The sequence below is a fragment of the Hemitrygon akajei genome, chromosome 10, assembly GCF_048418815.1.
Source record: "Hemitrygon akajei chromosome 10, sHemAka1.3, whole genome shotgun sequence".
NCBI lineage: Eukaryota > Metazoa > Chordata > Chondrichthyes > Myliobatiformes > Dasyatidae > Hemitrygon > Hemitrygon akajei.
The window spans coordinates 139,830,382-139,848,547 of NC_133133.1; the positions used below are offsets into that span (position 1 = coordinate 139,830,382).

Consider the following 18,166-nt stretch of genomic DNA (forward strand, 5'->3'; position numbering starts at 1 on the left):
TAACTTAAATCTAATCTATTTCCATAAAAATAGAAAGCACACAAGATACTGTGTAGTCACAAAGTCACAAAGATGTCATGGCTCACGATTTATAGTCACCAATTGATCGTCGTTGTTGTCGGAGGAATTCTGAATTCCGACTCACTCCCAAAACCACCTTGGGCCCTAGGCACTGATAGCAATTCTCCAGTCCAGGTGAAGTCCAAAGAACCAATACCCCAATAAATATGTGTTCCACATGTGTAGAGAGACACAGAGACATACAAACTATTTGATCTTTTGTTCTCATGCCATGAACTCAGCTGTTCATTCAAACAATATATGTGCTCTTCAACACAGTGTTTAGCATACCCTTATAAATCAATTAGGCACTTTAATAGTCACTCCTTTTCTATTACAATTAATCAAATTACAATGGCTCCAATTGGCTGCCTGTTTGAGCTCATCTGTGGAAACAGCTGAAATTCCGCTCTTTAATGTCTCTTTTTTTCCTTTAAAAGGTTGTTGGGGTTTTATCAAGGATGCTGATTTGCAACAGTACTTAAACTGCATTTTTTTCATGGCAATAACTGTTGGATCTCACCCCCCCCCACCCCCGATTGGCTGTTTTCTGAAATTCTCCAAACGCAGCATGGAAGACACCAGCGTGCAGCCCTGTGGATGATCAGTTCCAGGTTGGTGCTGTCAACTGAGGTGTCATGAGAGAATGAACATCAGGATTTTGCAGCGCCGGATGGCAGATGGCCATCTCTGTAGTGGAGAAATTGCTTTCTTGCCCTCTTTCTCTCAACGCTGGGGTGAGTTTGTGGCTGATTCTCGAGTCGAAGAATCTTGGAATAAAAATCAAAGCGGCAGTCTGTAACATCGTAACAGTGACTATTTGTTGGTCTCCCCTTTCACTGTGAAATGGGTGATATCTGTCTGTGCCGTGTGAGTGAGAGAGTGAGGTTGAACTGTCAGGGAACAATAGTTTTTGTTGACAGTAGGTAGGTCATGGTTTCTCTTTGGGAGCTTTGCTGTTGCTTGGTGGGTGGTGGGTGTTAATGCTTTCTGCTGAAATGAGTGGGGAGGGAGGGGTGAGGTTAATGCTTTGCTGCTACTTGCATGGGGGAGTGGGACAGGGGCTTTAAGGTCCTGTCATCAATTCTTTTAGGCTTCTGTTTTTCATGGATGTCTGCGAAGAGTAGGAATTTCAGGATGTGTATAATACACATTCTCTGATAAATAAATGGAACCATTGAAAATATCTGAAAATGGCACTTACTTCACAGAAAAGAAGTCAAATGAGGCCAGTCACTCTAGGTTTACAACATTCTCTCACAATTATAGGCCAATTAACACAATCAAATAACAAACATCTTTCCTGAAACAATCTTGTCGGTTTCACAAATCACAATGCTATTAGTGGCTTGTCGGGTCTCAACAGAAGACCGACATCCAGCAAAACACAAGGTAAGCATTAAAACAGAACAAAGCAACATTCTGGTAGGAACCTTTAAAAACAAAAGCAGAGAGAAACATTCAAAATGTAGAAGGAAAAAATGTCTGAGAGCATGTTGTAGAAATTGGAACTCCAGGGAGGTGCCCCTTCTGAAACAAGCTTTTTTTTTCATTAGATATCAGGCTCAAGCACATTCAAATGCAAAAATAACAGTGTCAGGTTGAATATTCCACCTTTTAAACCTAATAATTTAATATCAAAGTCTGATCAAAAGCCGTCTACTTGCACTAAAAGGTTTAAAGGCTGATAACGATGCTATAAAGAGCATTGCAGATATGACAGTTATGATGACATGGGGTTACAATTTTATATTTAACTGAGAAAATTAATGCAAGCTGACAATGTGCCAGCCATCAAAAGTTGAAATGAATCAGAGAGAGAGGGAGACAGAACAAATCAAGAAATTATGGCTGGATGTCAGCAGAGTTAGAATTATAGAATACCATTTTTAATTGGCTTCCTGCCATATTATCATGTCTCTCAAAGATGTAGTAATCTACTTGTTATTCAATAAAATTCTTTAAAGGGCACTTTGAGTTTCATTAGTGGAAACAAATTAATAACTATTGCTTTCAACAGATTGCTCAGAAAAACTGTTCCTGTTAATCTATTTTTATGATGCTTGTGGAAGGAATTGTATAATGATGTTTACTTAAAATGGGGAATGTCAAGTGAGCAGTGAATGATAAGCAGTGAACCTGCTGAATGAGTAGGATGAGTGCAGGTGAGATTTTGAGGTAAATATATCTCAGCTGACATTGCTCACTAAAAGTCATCTCTCATAACCTGGTTTCCTATTCATCTCTTTGGCATTGTTCCTCTCTCCTCCGCTGTTCTTTTCCTTACTTTTCATTTGCAAAATTGGTGAGACTGCCACACCTGGAGTATTGTCTGCAGTTCTGATACAGGAAGGATGTGATAAGCCAGAGTGCTTGCAGAAGGAAGTACACAAAGTTGTTACTGGGCTTGACACAAGAGAAGACTGGATGGACTGCACTGTTTTCACTGGGGTGAAGGAGCCTGAGGGTTATGGCTATTTATAACATCATGAGGGACAGAGATAAGGAGATGGCTACAGACTTTATTCCAGAGTCCTCGTCGTCATTATGTGCCTTGTCACATGACATGGGCAGCCATGGTCTTTATGACCATGATTGTTCTTGGCAAATTTTACCACAGAAGTGGTTTGTCATTGACTTCTGAGCCGTCTCTTTACAAGACGGGCGACCCCAACCATTGTCAATACTCTACGGAGGTTGTCTGCCTAGCATCACTGGCCGCAAAACCAGAACTTACGATATGCACCAGCTGCTCATGCGACCATCCACCACTTGTTCCCATGGGTTCATGTGACCCTAAACGGGCTAGCAGAGGGAAGGAGTGCCTTGTGTCTCCTTGATAGAGACGTATCTCCACCTTATCACCTTGCCAGCCACTCCCTTATTCCAGAGTCTAAAACTAGAGGGCATAGGTTTAGGGAAAGAGGTGGAAAAAATTAAAGGGCAAGTTTTTCACTCCAATCATGCCAGAGATAGTAATAGAGGCAGGTATAAATACAATTTTTAAAAGATACTTGGACAGGTTCATGGTTTGGAAGGATATGGGCTCAGTATGTCATGTTGGTTGGTAGGACAAGTTGGGCTAAAGGGCTTGTGTCTGTGGCTGACACAGTGACTTCATGAGTGTTCATCCTATTTTTCATATCTACTTTTCATCAATGTCTGTTTATTCTTTCCTGATACTTCTCCTTTCTGTCTATGGAAAGCAAAGGGATGAAAGCACCATGAAAGAGTCTACCTTTTTCTTGGAGATGTAGGTTAATAGCTGGATTTTCAGAAGTAAATATGCACAAGACAAGTGATCAACAGTCGGTGTGACCACAGTTTAGCATGATTTGTCTGAAGACACAGAACAGAAAAAATATATTATATAAGGACCCAGCTAAATTATGATTAGGTGAAGTTGGAGATTTTGTGATACCAGTTCTCCACCACAATTCTTTGTGCCCAACCACAAGAGCTGAGCACGTCTTTCCTCCCCACCCCACCCCCCTCACACGCTACCTTGCTTTGTCCGATCTGAATGGTATTGGTGAAGGACTGGATTGCAGGAGAATCAATATGTTTGCAGCAGCCATCAGAGGGTTTGTATGGTGGAGTGATGTATTGTCTCCTGAGGTCAGTAAGCTGGCACCAGACCTTGCCAAATACCAGAGATGTGCCTTCTCTAGCATTGTGAGGGGGGGGGGGGCTAAGCACCCCTCAATCTCTGCTCAAGTGCAGTATTGATTTCAGTTTTGGTATTTTCATTACAGAAAGGGTGAGGAAGCTTTAGAGAGAGTGCAGAGCAGATTTATCAGCATGTGGCCTGGATTAGAGAGCATGTCTCATGAGAAAAGGTTGAGCTAGCTAGGGCTTTTCTCTTTAGACCAAAGAAGGATGAGAGATGACTTGATATAGGTGTTTATGGTGATGGCAGGTATAGACAGAGTGGACTTCCAGTGCCTTTTTCCCCAGGGCAGAAATGGCTAATATGAGAGGAAATTATTTTAAAGTGATTGTAGGAAAGCATGGGGGGGGGGGGTGTCAGAGGTAAGAATTTTGCACAGAGATTGGTGGGTGCATGGAGTGCACTGCCAGGGCTGGTGGTACAGGCAGATACATTGGGAGCATTTAGGTTATTCTTAGACAGGCATGTGGATGAAGGAACAATGGATGTCCATGTGGGAGGGAAGAGTTGGGCTGATCTTGGAGTAAATTATCAGATCGGTACAACCTTAAATGGGCTGCAAGGCCTGTATTGTGCTGTACTGTTCTGCATTCTATGTTGCCTCACCATTTCAGCAGCTGAGGAAAGACAAAAAGTAGTTCTCAATAGCCACAAAAGATCAATAAAATCAGAATCGGGTTTATCATCACAGGCATGTGTTGTGAAATTTGCTAACTTAGCAGCAGCTGTTCAATGCAATACATAATATGGAAGGAATGCACAAATAAGTAAATAAATAGATCAATTTATATATATATATATCAGATTAAATATAGTGCAAATACAGATAACATATATCAAAAAGTGAGGTAGTGTTCACGGGTTCAATGTCTGCTTAGGAATCGGATGGCAGAGGGAAAGAAGCTGTTCCTGAATCACTGAGTGTGTGTCTTCAGGTTTCTGTATCTCCTACCTGATGGTAAGTGAGAAAAGGGCATGCCTTTGGTACCGGGGTTCTTTACTAATGGGACGCTGCCTTTGAGACACTGCTCTTGAAGATGTCCTGTGTACTTTGCAGGCTAGTACCCAAAATGGAGCCGACTAAATTTATGACCCTCTGCAGCTTCTTTTGGTCCTGTGCAGTAGCCCACCACCACCATACCAGACAGTGATGCAGCCTGTCAGAATGTTCCCCATAGTACAACTATAGAAGTTTTTGAATGTTTTTTGTTGACATACCGAATTTCTTCAAACTCCTAATGAAGTATAGTCACTGTCTTGCCTTCTTTATACCTGCAGGCTTCTGTACCTCCTATCTGATGATGATTCTACTAACAATGGTTGTATCATCAGCAAATTTATAGATGGTATTTGAGCCATGTCTAGCCACACAGTCATGGGTATGGAGAGAGTAGAGCAGTGGGTTAAGCACACACCCCGAGGTGCACCAGTCTTGATTGTCAGCGAGGAGGAGATGTTATCACCAATCCGCACAGATTGTGGTCTTCTGGTTAGGAAGTCGAGGATCCATTTGCAGAGGGAGGTACAGAGACCCAGCAGGCATACAAATTTTTAAACGAGCAAAAAACTTATTTGTATAATTTAAACTGACTTTCCTTTACACCCCCATTCCTAATCCCAAAATCTATGCTTACTGACTTTTGCAAAGAATCCTGTTAATAAAATGCTAATTTTCATTTTATTGCAATTTTGTCTGTCTTACCTACAACTTAGCTGCAAAGTTTTGGTCCTCTGCCCTCTCCTATAAAATTCTTTCTTCCTCATTCTTTTACCTCTTCCACCTATCCTCTCCCAGCTTCTCACATCCATACCCCTCCCCTATCCACTCACATTCCACCTCATCTGGCCTCGCCCATCTCCTTTCAGCCTACTCCTCCTTATCTTCCCACCTTCTTATTCTGGCTTCTGCCCTCTTCCTTTCCAGTCTTGGTGAAGTGCCTCCGCCTCAATTGTTGACTGTTCAGTTCCCTCCATAGATGCTGTCTGAAGTGCCAAGTTCCCCCAGCATTTTGTGACTGTTGCTCAAAGTCTCCAGCATCTGCAGAATCTCTTGTGTACATAATAAAAAGTCTAAAATCAAAGACCCATTAAACATTTGTAGGAGCACTTTTTGGAGATAACAGCAAATACTGCCTCCAGCATCTACAGAATCTCGTGTGTGTCTGCAAATCTTTGAAGTTCATTCTGTAATATTGGGAGGGGTATTATGCAGCACATGAAACCTTTAAAATTGATATATTGATTTCAACTTAGTAAAAGTCCTCAGTAGGCATTTTCCTTCTGGCTCCTCTGGGTAGTTGTTCCCCATTTAATTTGATACTGAAATATTCTTCTGATATTTAGAAATCTTTGATTGGCTGAACATGATTTCTTGCTGGGTGTTTAAGTTCAAAGCTAATCAGCAGAAACCAAAGAGGGGCCAATCCATTTGGCAGATTCCAGTGAAGGCAATCCATATTGTTTTATTCAAATATGTCCAGACTGATTCCCCATAGTATGTGGAATTTAATAAATGGGCAATTTGTGATGTAATACATGGTAAACATATGCTATGTGTGGTGGCACTTGTGAGCTGACCCTAGAACATCAGTTGTGTTGGTTGTTAATGAAAACAACACATTTCACTGAATGTTTTGATGTAATGTGATAAATAATTGAACCCAAATCTGAGGAATGCTCCTCCTCCTTTTCTTCAAGCCACTGAGTGGTGTTTTGTTGAAATTAGTCAATATCTCAATTATTATTGTACTAAAGAGCATATGCCTGGCAGAAGGTGAATTGTGTCGACTTTGGTCTCTACTTAGTTGGCATTCCCTTTCATCCTGTAAGAATAATGCTCATAAGAGTGAATTTTCTGTCATCTTCACACTGATTGGGTGCTTAGAAATGGGATGGTAATGAGAACAAAATGAGTCATATCCAGCTTACCAGACAAACTTTCAGAGGAATCTCCACCCTCTGTGGGGTTGGCATCCCTAGTGAGAGGTACATGCAGAAATGTGAATTGGATCAGAGGACGTGGTTAGATTCAACAGCATCAAAGGGATAGGTTTTAGAAGAGAGATGAAATCCACGATGTGTAAGAATTTTGGAAAATGCAAAGTGTAACTACAGGTGCAGCTGCCAAACTGGACATAACAGAAAATGAGGGATGCACAAGAAGACAATTTCTCAGAAGATGGTGAGACTGGAGTAGATGCAGATATGGGGAGGAATAAAACTACAAAATGCTTTAAATAAAGGGATTGAAAAGGATGACAAGGTTGTGAATAATTTAGTTCAGTTTGACTTGGAGATAAATCTGGAGTGTACATTCAAGTTCAAGTTATTGTCATTCAGCTGTATACACCAAATGGAACAGTGTTCCTCCAGACTACAGTGCACAACACAGAACATATAAATCACAAGCAACACAAGGTTAATATCACCACAAATAAATTAACAAAAAGAAGGTGCATTTATGACACAAGTCAAAAAGTGAACAGTATAATGAAGAGCCTGCAGCATATGTGCTGAGACCTGGGTGGTGGTGGTTTCATGGCCTGGGGGAAGAAGCTTTTTCCCATTCTATCAGTCCTTGTCATAATGCTAAGGTACCTCCTGCCTGATGATAGGGGTCAAAGAGATTGTTGGGTGGATGGGAGGGGTCATGGACAATGCTAAGGATCCCTGCATATGCAGCACTCCTGATAAACCTCTCAGATGGGTGGAAGAGAGACCCCAATGATCCTCTCAGCAGTCCTTGCAATTGCTTGTAGGGTCTTGCGGTCACATGTATGCAATTCCCATACCAGACAGTGATGCAGCTGCTCAGGACACTCTTGTTGGCATCTGTCTGTCTTGAAGGACAATGGGTGATGATGATGATCATCACAAGCCTGGGTGGAAGGTATGGTCATCCTGAGATGCCCCCCTTAGCCTCACCAGTGTGGTACAAAGGAAAGCTTATGAAGCAACATGTCTGGCACCAGCTCAGTTGCAAGATCTGCCAGAAGGACGTTCAGTGATGTCCAGTCACCCTAGGGGCTCCACTCTGGATTTTCTGTCTGGGTTTACTCCCATAACCTTCGTCTCTCTCGAGGCTGCCCACAGGCAGTAGGGCTATTTACTCATAGTTGGGGATCTGGTTCACGAGCACCAGGATGTGTCCACACACACCTGTGGGCCTGCATGCTACGTGGGCAGGGGACAGACCTCCTCCTTGTCCTCTGTCGTTCAGCCTGAGTCTGAAAGGGGATGGGTTTCTGTGTGTCACCAGCAAGGAGGCACTACATGAGGCTTGCTGTTGTAGAGGCTCTCCTTTTCACAGGACTGCTAGCCAACAGTGAAAGCTGAAAGTGAGAGTGACAAGCACTATCCGCTATGCTACCACACTAGATGTGTCACAACAGCTATTGCAGTTCCCACACCAGACAGTAATGCAGCCGGTCAGGATACTCTTGGTGGTGCTCCTGTAAGAATTGCTTAGAATGGGGAGGTGGTGGGGGGTGGTGTCTCACTCTACTCAATTTCCTCAGGAAGTGGAGACTTTGGTGTGTGGTCTTGGCTAAAAACGTGGAGTTGAGGGATCAGGTGAGATCGTCCATTATTATGCACTCCCAGAAACTTGGTACTCCTAGCTCTCTCCATGGAGGAGCCATTTATGTGCAGTGAGAAAGTCATTGGCAAATGTAGAGAGTTCAATGTAGGGTTGAAGATGGTGGGAATTGGTTTACTCTTGTTTAATGAGTGTCAAATGGCATATAAATATGCATAGCCAGTGAATCGGTCAAAAAGAATCTGTAAAGAAATAAAAATGGGATGGGTACAGCAAACATGGAATAAGATACCATAACAATATAGTGCAGTTGAAAATAGACTCAATCCCAAGATGAGCAAGACTACCCCTATTTTGCAGTCTTTAGAAACTGCTGGGAAATTTGGCCCCAGATTTTCTATTGGAAACATTGTTTCAGTGTAAAACTAACCAAATAACATCAATATTGGTGCCTTTCTTTCAGTCCCTCTGGTCCAAAAATTTGACAGAGCAATAAAATAATCACTTTGAGGAACTCAGAAAGGTCAGGCAAAATTTGTGGAGGAGGAATAAGAAATTGCTAATGTTTTGGGTCAAAACCTTGCATTGGGACTAAACTTGGTCCAAACTAAATTTGGTTTAATTTTCTGTCTCTTGTTAGTCTTGTAAAAATGCCATTTCTTGTTTACTCAGAACAGCCAATTTTCTCGAACAATAAATTATCTACATTAATGCTGGTGAGGGTCTCTCGCCATTCTGCAGTGCAGCCTCATACTCTATATGCAGAAGCATATGCACCTTCAATTACTTTTCCCCACTTCAGTCTAACTTCTTGTAGAGAATTGTCTACATCTATCAATTGCAACGTCGGTGTCCGTGACATCACTTAGGGCACCAGGTAGCAGGAGTCTTAGAAAGGACCCAAGATCTCTTCTAGTCAAGGATTACAGGAATCATGTTAAAATCTAGACTTTTCCAAGATCAAAAATATTGCGTTTCACCAAGGTGGTATCATTGAGCTCCTTGACTATTGTCCAGTACTACCTCAATGACTATCATCGAGTAGCACCTACATCCACAGTGACGAAGTTCTTTGAGAGGTTGGTGATGAAACATATCAACTCCTGCCTGAGAAGTGACTTGGATCCACTCCAATTTGCCTGCTGTCTAATGTTGACAGCAGATGCCATTTCATTAGCTCTTTTCTCAATCAGGTTGCACTTAATTGATTGCAGCTTGGCATTCAATGTTAACACACCCTCAAAACTAATCAATAAGCTTTGTCCTAGGCCTCAATACTTCCTCATGCAACTGGATCCTCAATTTTCTCACTTGCAGAGACCCCAGTCAGTTCAGATTGGCACCAACATGTCCACAATCTCCCTCAGCATAGATTCAGCACAAGGCTTTGCGCTTAACCCCCTACTTGACTTTTTTACTTATGAGGCTAGGTATAGCTACAACGCCATACTTAAATTTGCTGATGACACCACAGGCATTGGCCAAATCAAAGGTGATGATGAATCCGCATATAGGAGGGAGATTGAACATCTTACTATGCCACAACAACAACCTCTCACTCAATGTCAGCAAGACCAAGGAGATGATTATTGACTTCAGAAGGAGGAAACTGGAGATCCATGAAGCAGTTCTCATCGGGTGTCCATTGCGTGTTAAGCCAAACCCACCACTGAGCACATTTACATGGAGCACTGACACAGGAAAGCAGCATAAATCATCAAGGCCATGGTCTCTTCTCACTGACGTGCACCACCAGGTTCAGGAACAATTATTATCCCTCAACCATCAGGTTTATAATCCTGAAGGGATAACTTCACTCAACTATACTCTCCCCATCACTGAACTGTTCCTATAATCTCTGGGCTCACATTCAAGGACTCTTCATCCCATGTTCTCAATATCATTGCATATTTATTGTTATTATTTTCTTCAAATTTCTTTTTGTATTTGCAGTTTGTCTTTTTGCTCATTGGTTGTTGTCCATCCTGTTGGGTGTGTTATTTTATTGATTCTATTGTGTTCCTTGTGATTGCATGTAAGGAAATGGATCTCAGGATTGTATATGGTGACATATATGTATTTGGCAATAAATTTACTTTGATCTTTGAACTTCTTTGATCTCAAATACAGCCAAATCCATCTGGCTGAATTGCTTTTCCCTTGCATGTAATGGTTGTAATTACTCTCAGCTTCCCATTCCAGCATCATTCCAGGCTGCTGTTTCTGTGCCATGACATATCCCACAGATTAGTGCTTTCTGGCTCCACAGTCTGGAAGGGAAGATTTCAACTACTTTCCTACATTCCACAGAAGCAGGTAGAGTGGGCATGAACCTTGGCAAGTCAGGAGATAGATCCTGAATGTCAAGTCTGAGAAGTCACGGCCAAGGACTGGAGGCCCAGAGGCTGCTCGTCTCCTCGGCGACTACCAACCTGATTTCTGGGATTGCTGGTCTTCGACTGTGGAGCGTTCTGACTTGGACACCAAACGCCATGTCCTACCCCTCTCAGTTCAAACTCCTTCACCTCTGTCCTGAAACCCTAGTCTGACCCCTAACTCCCCATACTGTGCCCAAAACCATCCTCATGAACCTAAAAAGAAAACACAATCCAGTCTGAGCCATGACAAGATCAGTCATTACAGGTCAGCACCATCTTCACCTGAACGGTCTCCTGCCCTGAGCTCTAACTCTCCCTTATCCCTGTCCCTGAGCTATAACCTGACCCCTAACTCCCCACACTGTCCCCAAAACCATACCAACAAGCCTAAAAAAAAAACAAGTATAAGCCACGATATTGACGGACATCACAACTCTGGGCCACATTGATCTGCACAGTGTTGGTTTAATACCCTTTTTTAACCATCAACAGCAGCTCAGAGCAGCTGAGGCTGCAGCTGTGAGTTTATGTATTAGCAGCTGTAAGATCTAGTAAATGATCAAAATAATACAACGTTGTAAACCAATGCAGTGCCATGTTTCATGGAGAAAGCTGACAACGGTGCTCTGGGAACTTTGCAATGGAAGACAGCAATCTTTGTAGACTTCAACATCTTGTACAACACTGTTTCAAGGCCAATATGAGAGGAATTTCTAGGCTTGTATCTCAACAGGTTGTACCATGGGGACTTCCATCAGGGGCATTCTGAGAGTGAGATGAAAATCAACTCGGAGAACATACTCTGAATACTATCTCCTCTGAGAAGTATTATTGATGCAACATGAAGCATTTTCTTTGACAGCTGTATATCTCAGTGGAAGAAAGATACCTGGGGTGTTAGCTATGCGCTGTTGTGTGTATTTTAAAGAAATAAATGCAAAATCTTGCATTTGCATGTTAGTTTCGTGTTGCCTTTTTACATAGAAAATAACATGATGTTTATTGTCAGAACATGGAAGGTAAACATATTAAACTCTACAGGTTTTGATAACAGATGCTCAGTAGATAATACCACAAGTCATGGCTGATTGATTTATTTGAAATTAAGTCATTAGAGCAAGTCATTATAAACTAATTAACTTGTAGACCCGTGTAATACATTTTATATGCAAAGCACTCATTCATGTGATTGAAGCTGGAATGGGAGATCTCATCTTTTTAGGCCTTCTCTTCTTCGTGCAGGAGAATGAGGCTCATTGCAAATGAACTGCATGTGCAAGACATTGATCAAACTAAAGTCTTCCAATCATCAGCACAAGAAAAAAGCCTGCCCTAACCACAAAATTGTCTCCCAGGCTCGTGATTTACTTCCCTTTCTTAAGCAAACCAAACAAGTTTTGTGACTCTGTACCTGGTTCTAAACAGATTAAAAGTGTGCCTGTTTCCTTTTCATTATGCTCCACTACTTGAGGTAAAACAATCTCAAACACTTCAAATATTCATTGCATTTTTCACCTTTAGATTATGATACTATAATATTTACTAGACTTCAAAATGTACATTTTTTATTTGGTAATTAATTACTTTAGGGTGCCTTGAGATCATGATAGACACCATTAAAGTGCCAAAAGATAATTCTAGAGGAGAAAGATGAATTTTCTTATACACAAAAGATTCTGCAGATGCTGGAAATCTGGAGCAACACACAAAATGCTGGAGGAATTTAGAAAGTTGGTAGCATCGATGGAAAGGAATTAACCGTCAACATTTTGGGCCGAGACCCTTCATCAGGACTGGAAATGAAGAGAGAAGATTTCAAGTTCCTCATTTTTCACTTTCTTCCTACTTCTCATGTCAGTGTATAATTAATTTGCTCTTTAGATTTATATTCCATGTTTTTTAAAATATATTTCTCATGAAAATAAATCAGTTTTTATGAGAGCTGTAATATTTAACTATTTCCCATAATGTCATTATAAAAAGTTTAGCAAAATTCAATTTCCAAAAGCAAAAGAGCTATGGACTTTGAACATTGAATTCTCCAACTTCCGGTAATTCCCTCCCCCTCCCTTCCCCATCCCAGTTTCACTCTGCCTCCTCCTCCAGCTGCCTATCACCTCTCTCATGATTCCGCCTTCTACTACCCATTGTGCTTTCCCCTTGCATTCCTTCTTCACCTTTCCTGCCTATCCCCTCCCTGCTTTCCTTCCCCCACCCCATGATCTTTCCTCTGGTGTTTCACCTGTCACCTTCCACCCTCCCCCCACCTTCTTTATAGGGCCCCTGCTCCCTCCCTCTTCAGTCCTGATGAAGGGTTTCAGCCTGAAACGTTGACTGCTCGTTTCCACGAATGCTGCCCGACTTGCTGAGCTCCTCCAGCGTGATGTGCAGGAGAGCTATGGACTAATTTCTTCAGAATAGTCTTATAAACATAAGGCTATTTGGCTTGATCATATTTATACAGTTTGGCCTTACCATAATTTACGCACTTTGAGGTCGTACATGGGAAGCATTTTTTTAAGAAAAAAGCTCCCTGAATAATGTTGTGGTATCTGTACCACCAGGGGTCAGATTACATTCTCAGAAACATCCTAAGATCCGCTAATAATTTCTCAGGATACCCCAAAGCCCTTTGAAGCTAATGAAGAATTTTTGTGAATTCCATTGTGAAATGCAGTCGCGTATTTGCACAAAGGCGGCTTCCACAAGTACTGGCTGCTCAGTTAAATTTGGAATGAGATGCTTCATGAGGATGGAGGTCTCAGCTGGAGCATGTGTGACAATGTGGCGTCTAGCCTGAGCCAGAACTCTGGATATCATAGCACATGTTTGTCTTATGTCAAATGACCTTGATTTTAAATGTGAGATGGAATTAGTATTATGAATCGGGTCAGGGCCAGCAAATTACTTGCATGGATTAGGAGGTGCTTGGATGGTTAAACTTGGTCCATGTAAGACAGAAGTTTTCAACCTGGGATCCACGGACCCCTTGATTGATGGTATTGGTCCATGGCATTAAAAAAAGGTTGAGAAACTCTGATATAAGATAAAACTTCCACACAGTAGTCCAGAAGATGAGACTGGTTGTTGAGCACAGAGATGAAACAGAAGAATGATTTCCTTCATTGACTTAATGTACTAATAAAATGTGTTTGTTGTTAATGAATACAAGCAAACTGAGATTGCTTTGTGTCCCTAAGTTTACCAAATAACATCAAACCAATTGTGGCAATGAAAATTAAATGTTAATGGAACCATGAGCAATGCTACTTGATATAATTTACTAACTGTAATGTTATTAGTGTTCACAATCTTCACATAAACAGACTTGCCACATTAGTCCTTCTGTATGTAGACATACAATCCTCAAGGAAACTGCAATTGCCCTTGTATTCTAGAGGACAGAAGAATCTTTCTGATTGATCATCATTCAAATGCATATTTTTGGATGCAGTGATTAAAGCAAGTTGGAAGATTAGAATTCAGAACAATTGCTGATTAGATTTCCAGCCAGGTGGAACTTTTAAATTTTCTAAACTCAGGAGCATGGTCCAAGAGTGCAAAATCTCACCTTACACGACAAACCTGTCATCACGGCAATCAGCCTAATAAATCACAAACACGGGAAAATCTCCTGATGCTGGAAGTCCAAAGCAACACAGACAAAATGCTGGAGGAACTCAGCATGCCAGGCAGCATCTATGGAAGATGGTGAACAGTTTTGGGCTGAGATCCTTTATCTGGGTTGGAAAGGAAGGGTAAAGTCAGAATAAGGTGTGGGAAGGGAGGAAGAAGTACAATGTGGCAGGTGATTGGAAAAACCAGGAGAGGGGGAGGAGGTGAAGTAAAGATCTGGGAAGTTGACAGGTGAAAGGGATAGCGGGCTGGAGAAGAGGGAATCAGAAAGGAGAGGATAGAAGACCATGGGAGAAAAGGAAAGGTGCGAAGAATCAAAGGGAGAGGATGGGTAGGTGAGAAGAGAAGGTCACAAGATTGTGGAATGGTGAAGGAGAGGAGGGGGATAATTACCAGAAATCGACGTTCATACAATCAGGTTAGAGACTACCCGGATGGAATATAAAGTGTTGCTCCTCCAACCTGAGTAAGGTCTTATCGTGGCAGTCGAGGAGGCCATGGACTGACATGTCGGAATGGGAAGCAGAATTGAAATGGGTGGTCACTAGGAAATCCTGCTTTTTGTGGCGGATGGAGTGAAGGTGCTCAACGAAGCGGTCTCCCAAACTGTCAGGTCTCACTGACATACAGGACACACTGTGAGCACCGGATAGAGTAGATGACCCCAGCAGACTCACAGGTGGAGTGTCGCCTCACTTGGAAGGATTGTTTGCGGCCCTGAATGGTAGTGAGGGAGGAGGTGTGGCTGCAAGTGTGGCATTTATTCTGCTTGGAAGGGTAAGTGTCAGGAAGGAGATCAGTGGGGAGGATGCTTCCTAGCGGTTTACTTCACCCCCTCCCCCTCTGCCGGTTTCACCTATCACCTGCCACCTTGTACTTCTTCCTGCCCTTCCTCCACCTTATGCTGGCTTCTTCCCCCTTCCTTTCCAGTCCTGACGAAGGCTCTCGGCCTGAAACATCAACCGTTTACTCTTTTCAATAGATGCTGCCTGGTCTGCTGAGTTCCTCCAGTATTTTGTGTATGGTGCATCAGTCTAATAAAGCTCTCTAGCATGCCTCCTCTCTCATAAGTATATACTGAGCATAGCAAGTCACATTGTAGCTGTATAAGACTTTGTTTAGGCCAATTTAGGGAATTGTGAGCAGTTCTGGTCCCCACATTATAGAAAAACTGTGGAGGTGTTGCAACCAGGATGCTGCCTGGATTGGAGAGTATTAGTTGCAAGGAGAGATTGGACGAATTTGGATTTTTTTTTTCTGAAGTGCCAGGAGCTGAGAGGCGACCCAATTGAAATACATCGAAGGATGAGAGGCAGAGATTGTCTTTCTCCCCAGGGTGGAAATGTCTAATATGAGAGGGTGTAGCTTTAATGTGAGAGGGAGGAAGTTTAAAGGAAACTTATGAGGTAGTGTTTTTACACAGAGAGAACCTGGAATAGATAAACTGGGGAGGAAGTGGAAGCAAAGTTTAACAGGCATTTAGACAGTTACTGAACCAGCAGGGAATGAATGGATAAAGACCTATTGGAGGCAGGTGGGATAACTTTAAATTGGTATCATGTTTGGCACAGATTTTGTGGGCCAATGGGCCTGTTCCTGTGCTGCACTGTAACATGCTTTATACCCTTATACTGTATACACTGTGGATGGGACCTGTACACTCTATGTGACCTGCCCTAGTGAGATTTACTCCAGGTTTATTCTCAGCAATGTTCTACATAATTAAAGCAAGTCACCTTTACACTTCAACTCAAATCCTTTTACAAGAAAGACCAACATATCCTTTGACTTCTTAACTCATAGATGAACCTGTATTTAATTTTCAGTGCTTCATGTTCGATGACTTCCAGGTCCTATGCGATATTCAACCACTCAGTACTCAGCCTTTTCTCTCTCACAAGTGACAAATCTCACATTTTTCCATGTTGTATTACATCTCTTCTGTCCTTGCCCAAACACCTAGCCTGTCCACAACTCAAAAGCTTCCCTGCATCTTTCGTAAAAAGAAGCTGAGCTAATATCGCAAATGGGTAACTGATGGAGACAGGAGGAATCAAGTTATCTGAAATTATAAATTGAATATGATATTCAGATGCCATCCACAATTGCAATTGATTACAAGAAGCTTTTAGTGTGCTGTGTTGTCGAAGTACAGTGGCTCCTAATCTCTTTCCTCTACACATTTACTGATTATTAGGCTCCTCAAAGCTAAATTCTTTTGCTGGTAACAGAATAATTTGAAGGAGCAAAAAGGGCCAACACTGTATCATCAGCTGTAGACATCACTGTGTTCTGTGTTAGTTAATGGCTTTTCGAACAAACATTTCCTATTCACCCCAAGGTCAGAAGTGTTGCCTATTCAGTTCAGTAAAGGTTGAAACCTTGTTTAAGCAGTGAGGCTCACTGAGAAAAGCTGCCCCAATATTACATAGAGTAACTGAAGCACTTCTTGTCAGCATCTTCAGGAGAGACTGCAAAGGCATTGCAATAGTGTTCTGGTCTGTAGGTTACAGATAAAAGCCATCCCTTGTTCCTTTACTTGATAAAATCGAAATTGAGACCACTGAGCTTTTGGCTTGTGTAACGCCAAGGGCCATCAACTTCAACCTTACACAGCTTCTGAGAATTTGTGGAACAGTACATATTTATTTAGTCTTTGATCAAATATAGCAAACAATTGGAATTTGCCACAACAGCTTTCTCTATCATTTTTAAGGGTCTGAGCAGTGAGATAAATGTACTTCTGTGGCTCTCCCAAACTAGAATTAGGAATGTCAGCAGAAGACATTGGCTATATCGACATGGCTCAATAACTTGGTTTTTCAGTCTGTTAAAATATATTTCCAGCCATGAAGCTGTTGACAAACATTCACCTCTTTTTCACAGCTGTAAAACTTTCCCCCTTCCTCTTGCCAACTGTGGCTTTCAACATTAATTTTGGCCATTGCATGAGGAGTGTGTAAGTTATTTCCTCCACCAAGGTCACTGAAGCATAGATGGTGTGATCAGAAATCAATAGTCAGGACAGTTTTATTCCATCCACTGCTGGCACAAAGATTTATGTCTAGTAATTCTAGTTTTAGTAATTCTAATGCTAGGAATTGCCTCTAGGATCATCTGACTTTTTGTTTGGAGACTGTTGTCACTGGGAATTTGAGAGATTCTCTAAGATGAGATGACATAAGCATGAACATAACAGGGCATGTGCATGCACTTGAAGGTCAATTATCAGGTTGAGTGAAGACACATTAATTAATAGTTAATGCAGAGCAAAAGTCTTTTAGGAGCAGAAGGCAGGGTTTAATTTGCACTTTCTCATTTTACCAATAGATGGTGTCATGTAACTAGGCTTGCAGTCATTCCAAAAGTCTACACACTGAAGTGCCAAAATAGTTCCTGTTACTTTCTATACTTGTAATCCAGGTTGTGAGATTCTGTGAGATTAGTGGACAAGTACTAATAGATTTGGCAAACTGGTGGCTTCATGTAGAAACAGCTGAGGATCGTTGATTTTATTTCTATCCACTAGAAGTCAATTGATGAGTGGCTAAGGAATTAACATTTGCGTCTTCTTACATACAATTGTAAAATTATACTTAAGAACAACTGCCCTTACTAAACATTTTGAAGAAGTATGATTCCTTGGAAAGTGCTGGGCAAAGGATTGCAGTTGATTTTTGATGTTAAAGCTTTATGGTTTTGATGAAATAAATCTGGAAAAGCTGGTTTCAGTGGCAGGGGCATACTGACCTTGATAATGTTGGCAAAAGAACCAAAGGTGCCCCATAGTAAGATGTCTTAAGCAGTGGGTTTTTGTAATCTGGGGAGTGCTGTCTAAAATCATGTTGAATCAATAGCAGCTTTCCAAAGGGAGTGAAAGAGAGA

The 18,166-nt window shown here is 41.7% G+C and overlaps 1 protein-coding gene across 1 annotated transcript in view; it reads right to left on the bottom strand.

Moving 5' to 3' along the window:
• Nucleotides 1-601: 601 nt before the first annotated feature.
• The window catches only part of LOC140734030 (uncharacterized), an 80,578-nt gene continuing 63,013 nt past the window's right edge, over nucleotides 602-18,166 (bottom strand). The window contains exon 5 of the mRNA XM_073057609.1: nucleotides 602-830. Within this exon, the coding sequence (XP_072913710.1) occupies nucleotides 665-830 (166 nt within the window). The 3' untranslated portion in view covers nucleotides 602-664. The remainder of the gene's footprint in view (nucleotides 831-18,166) is intronic.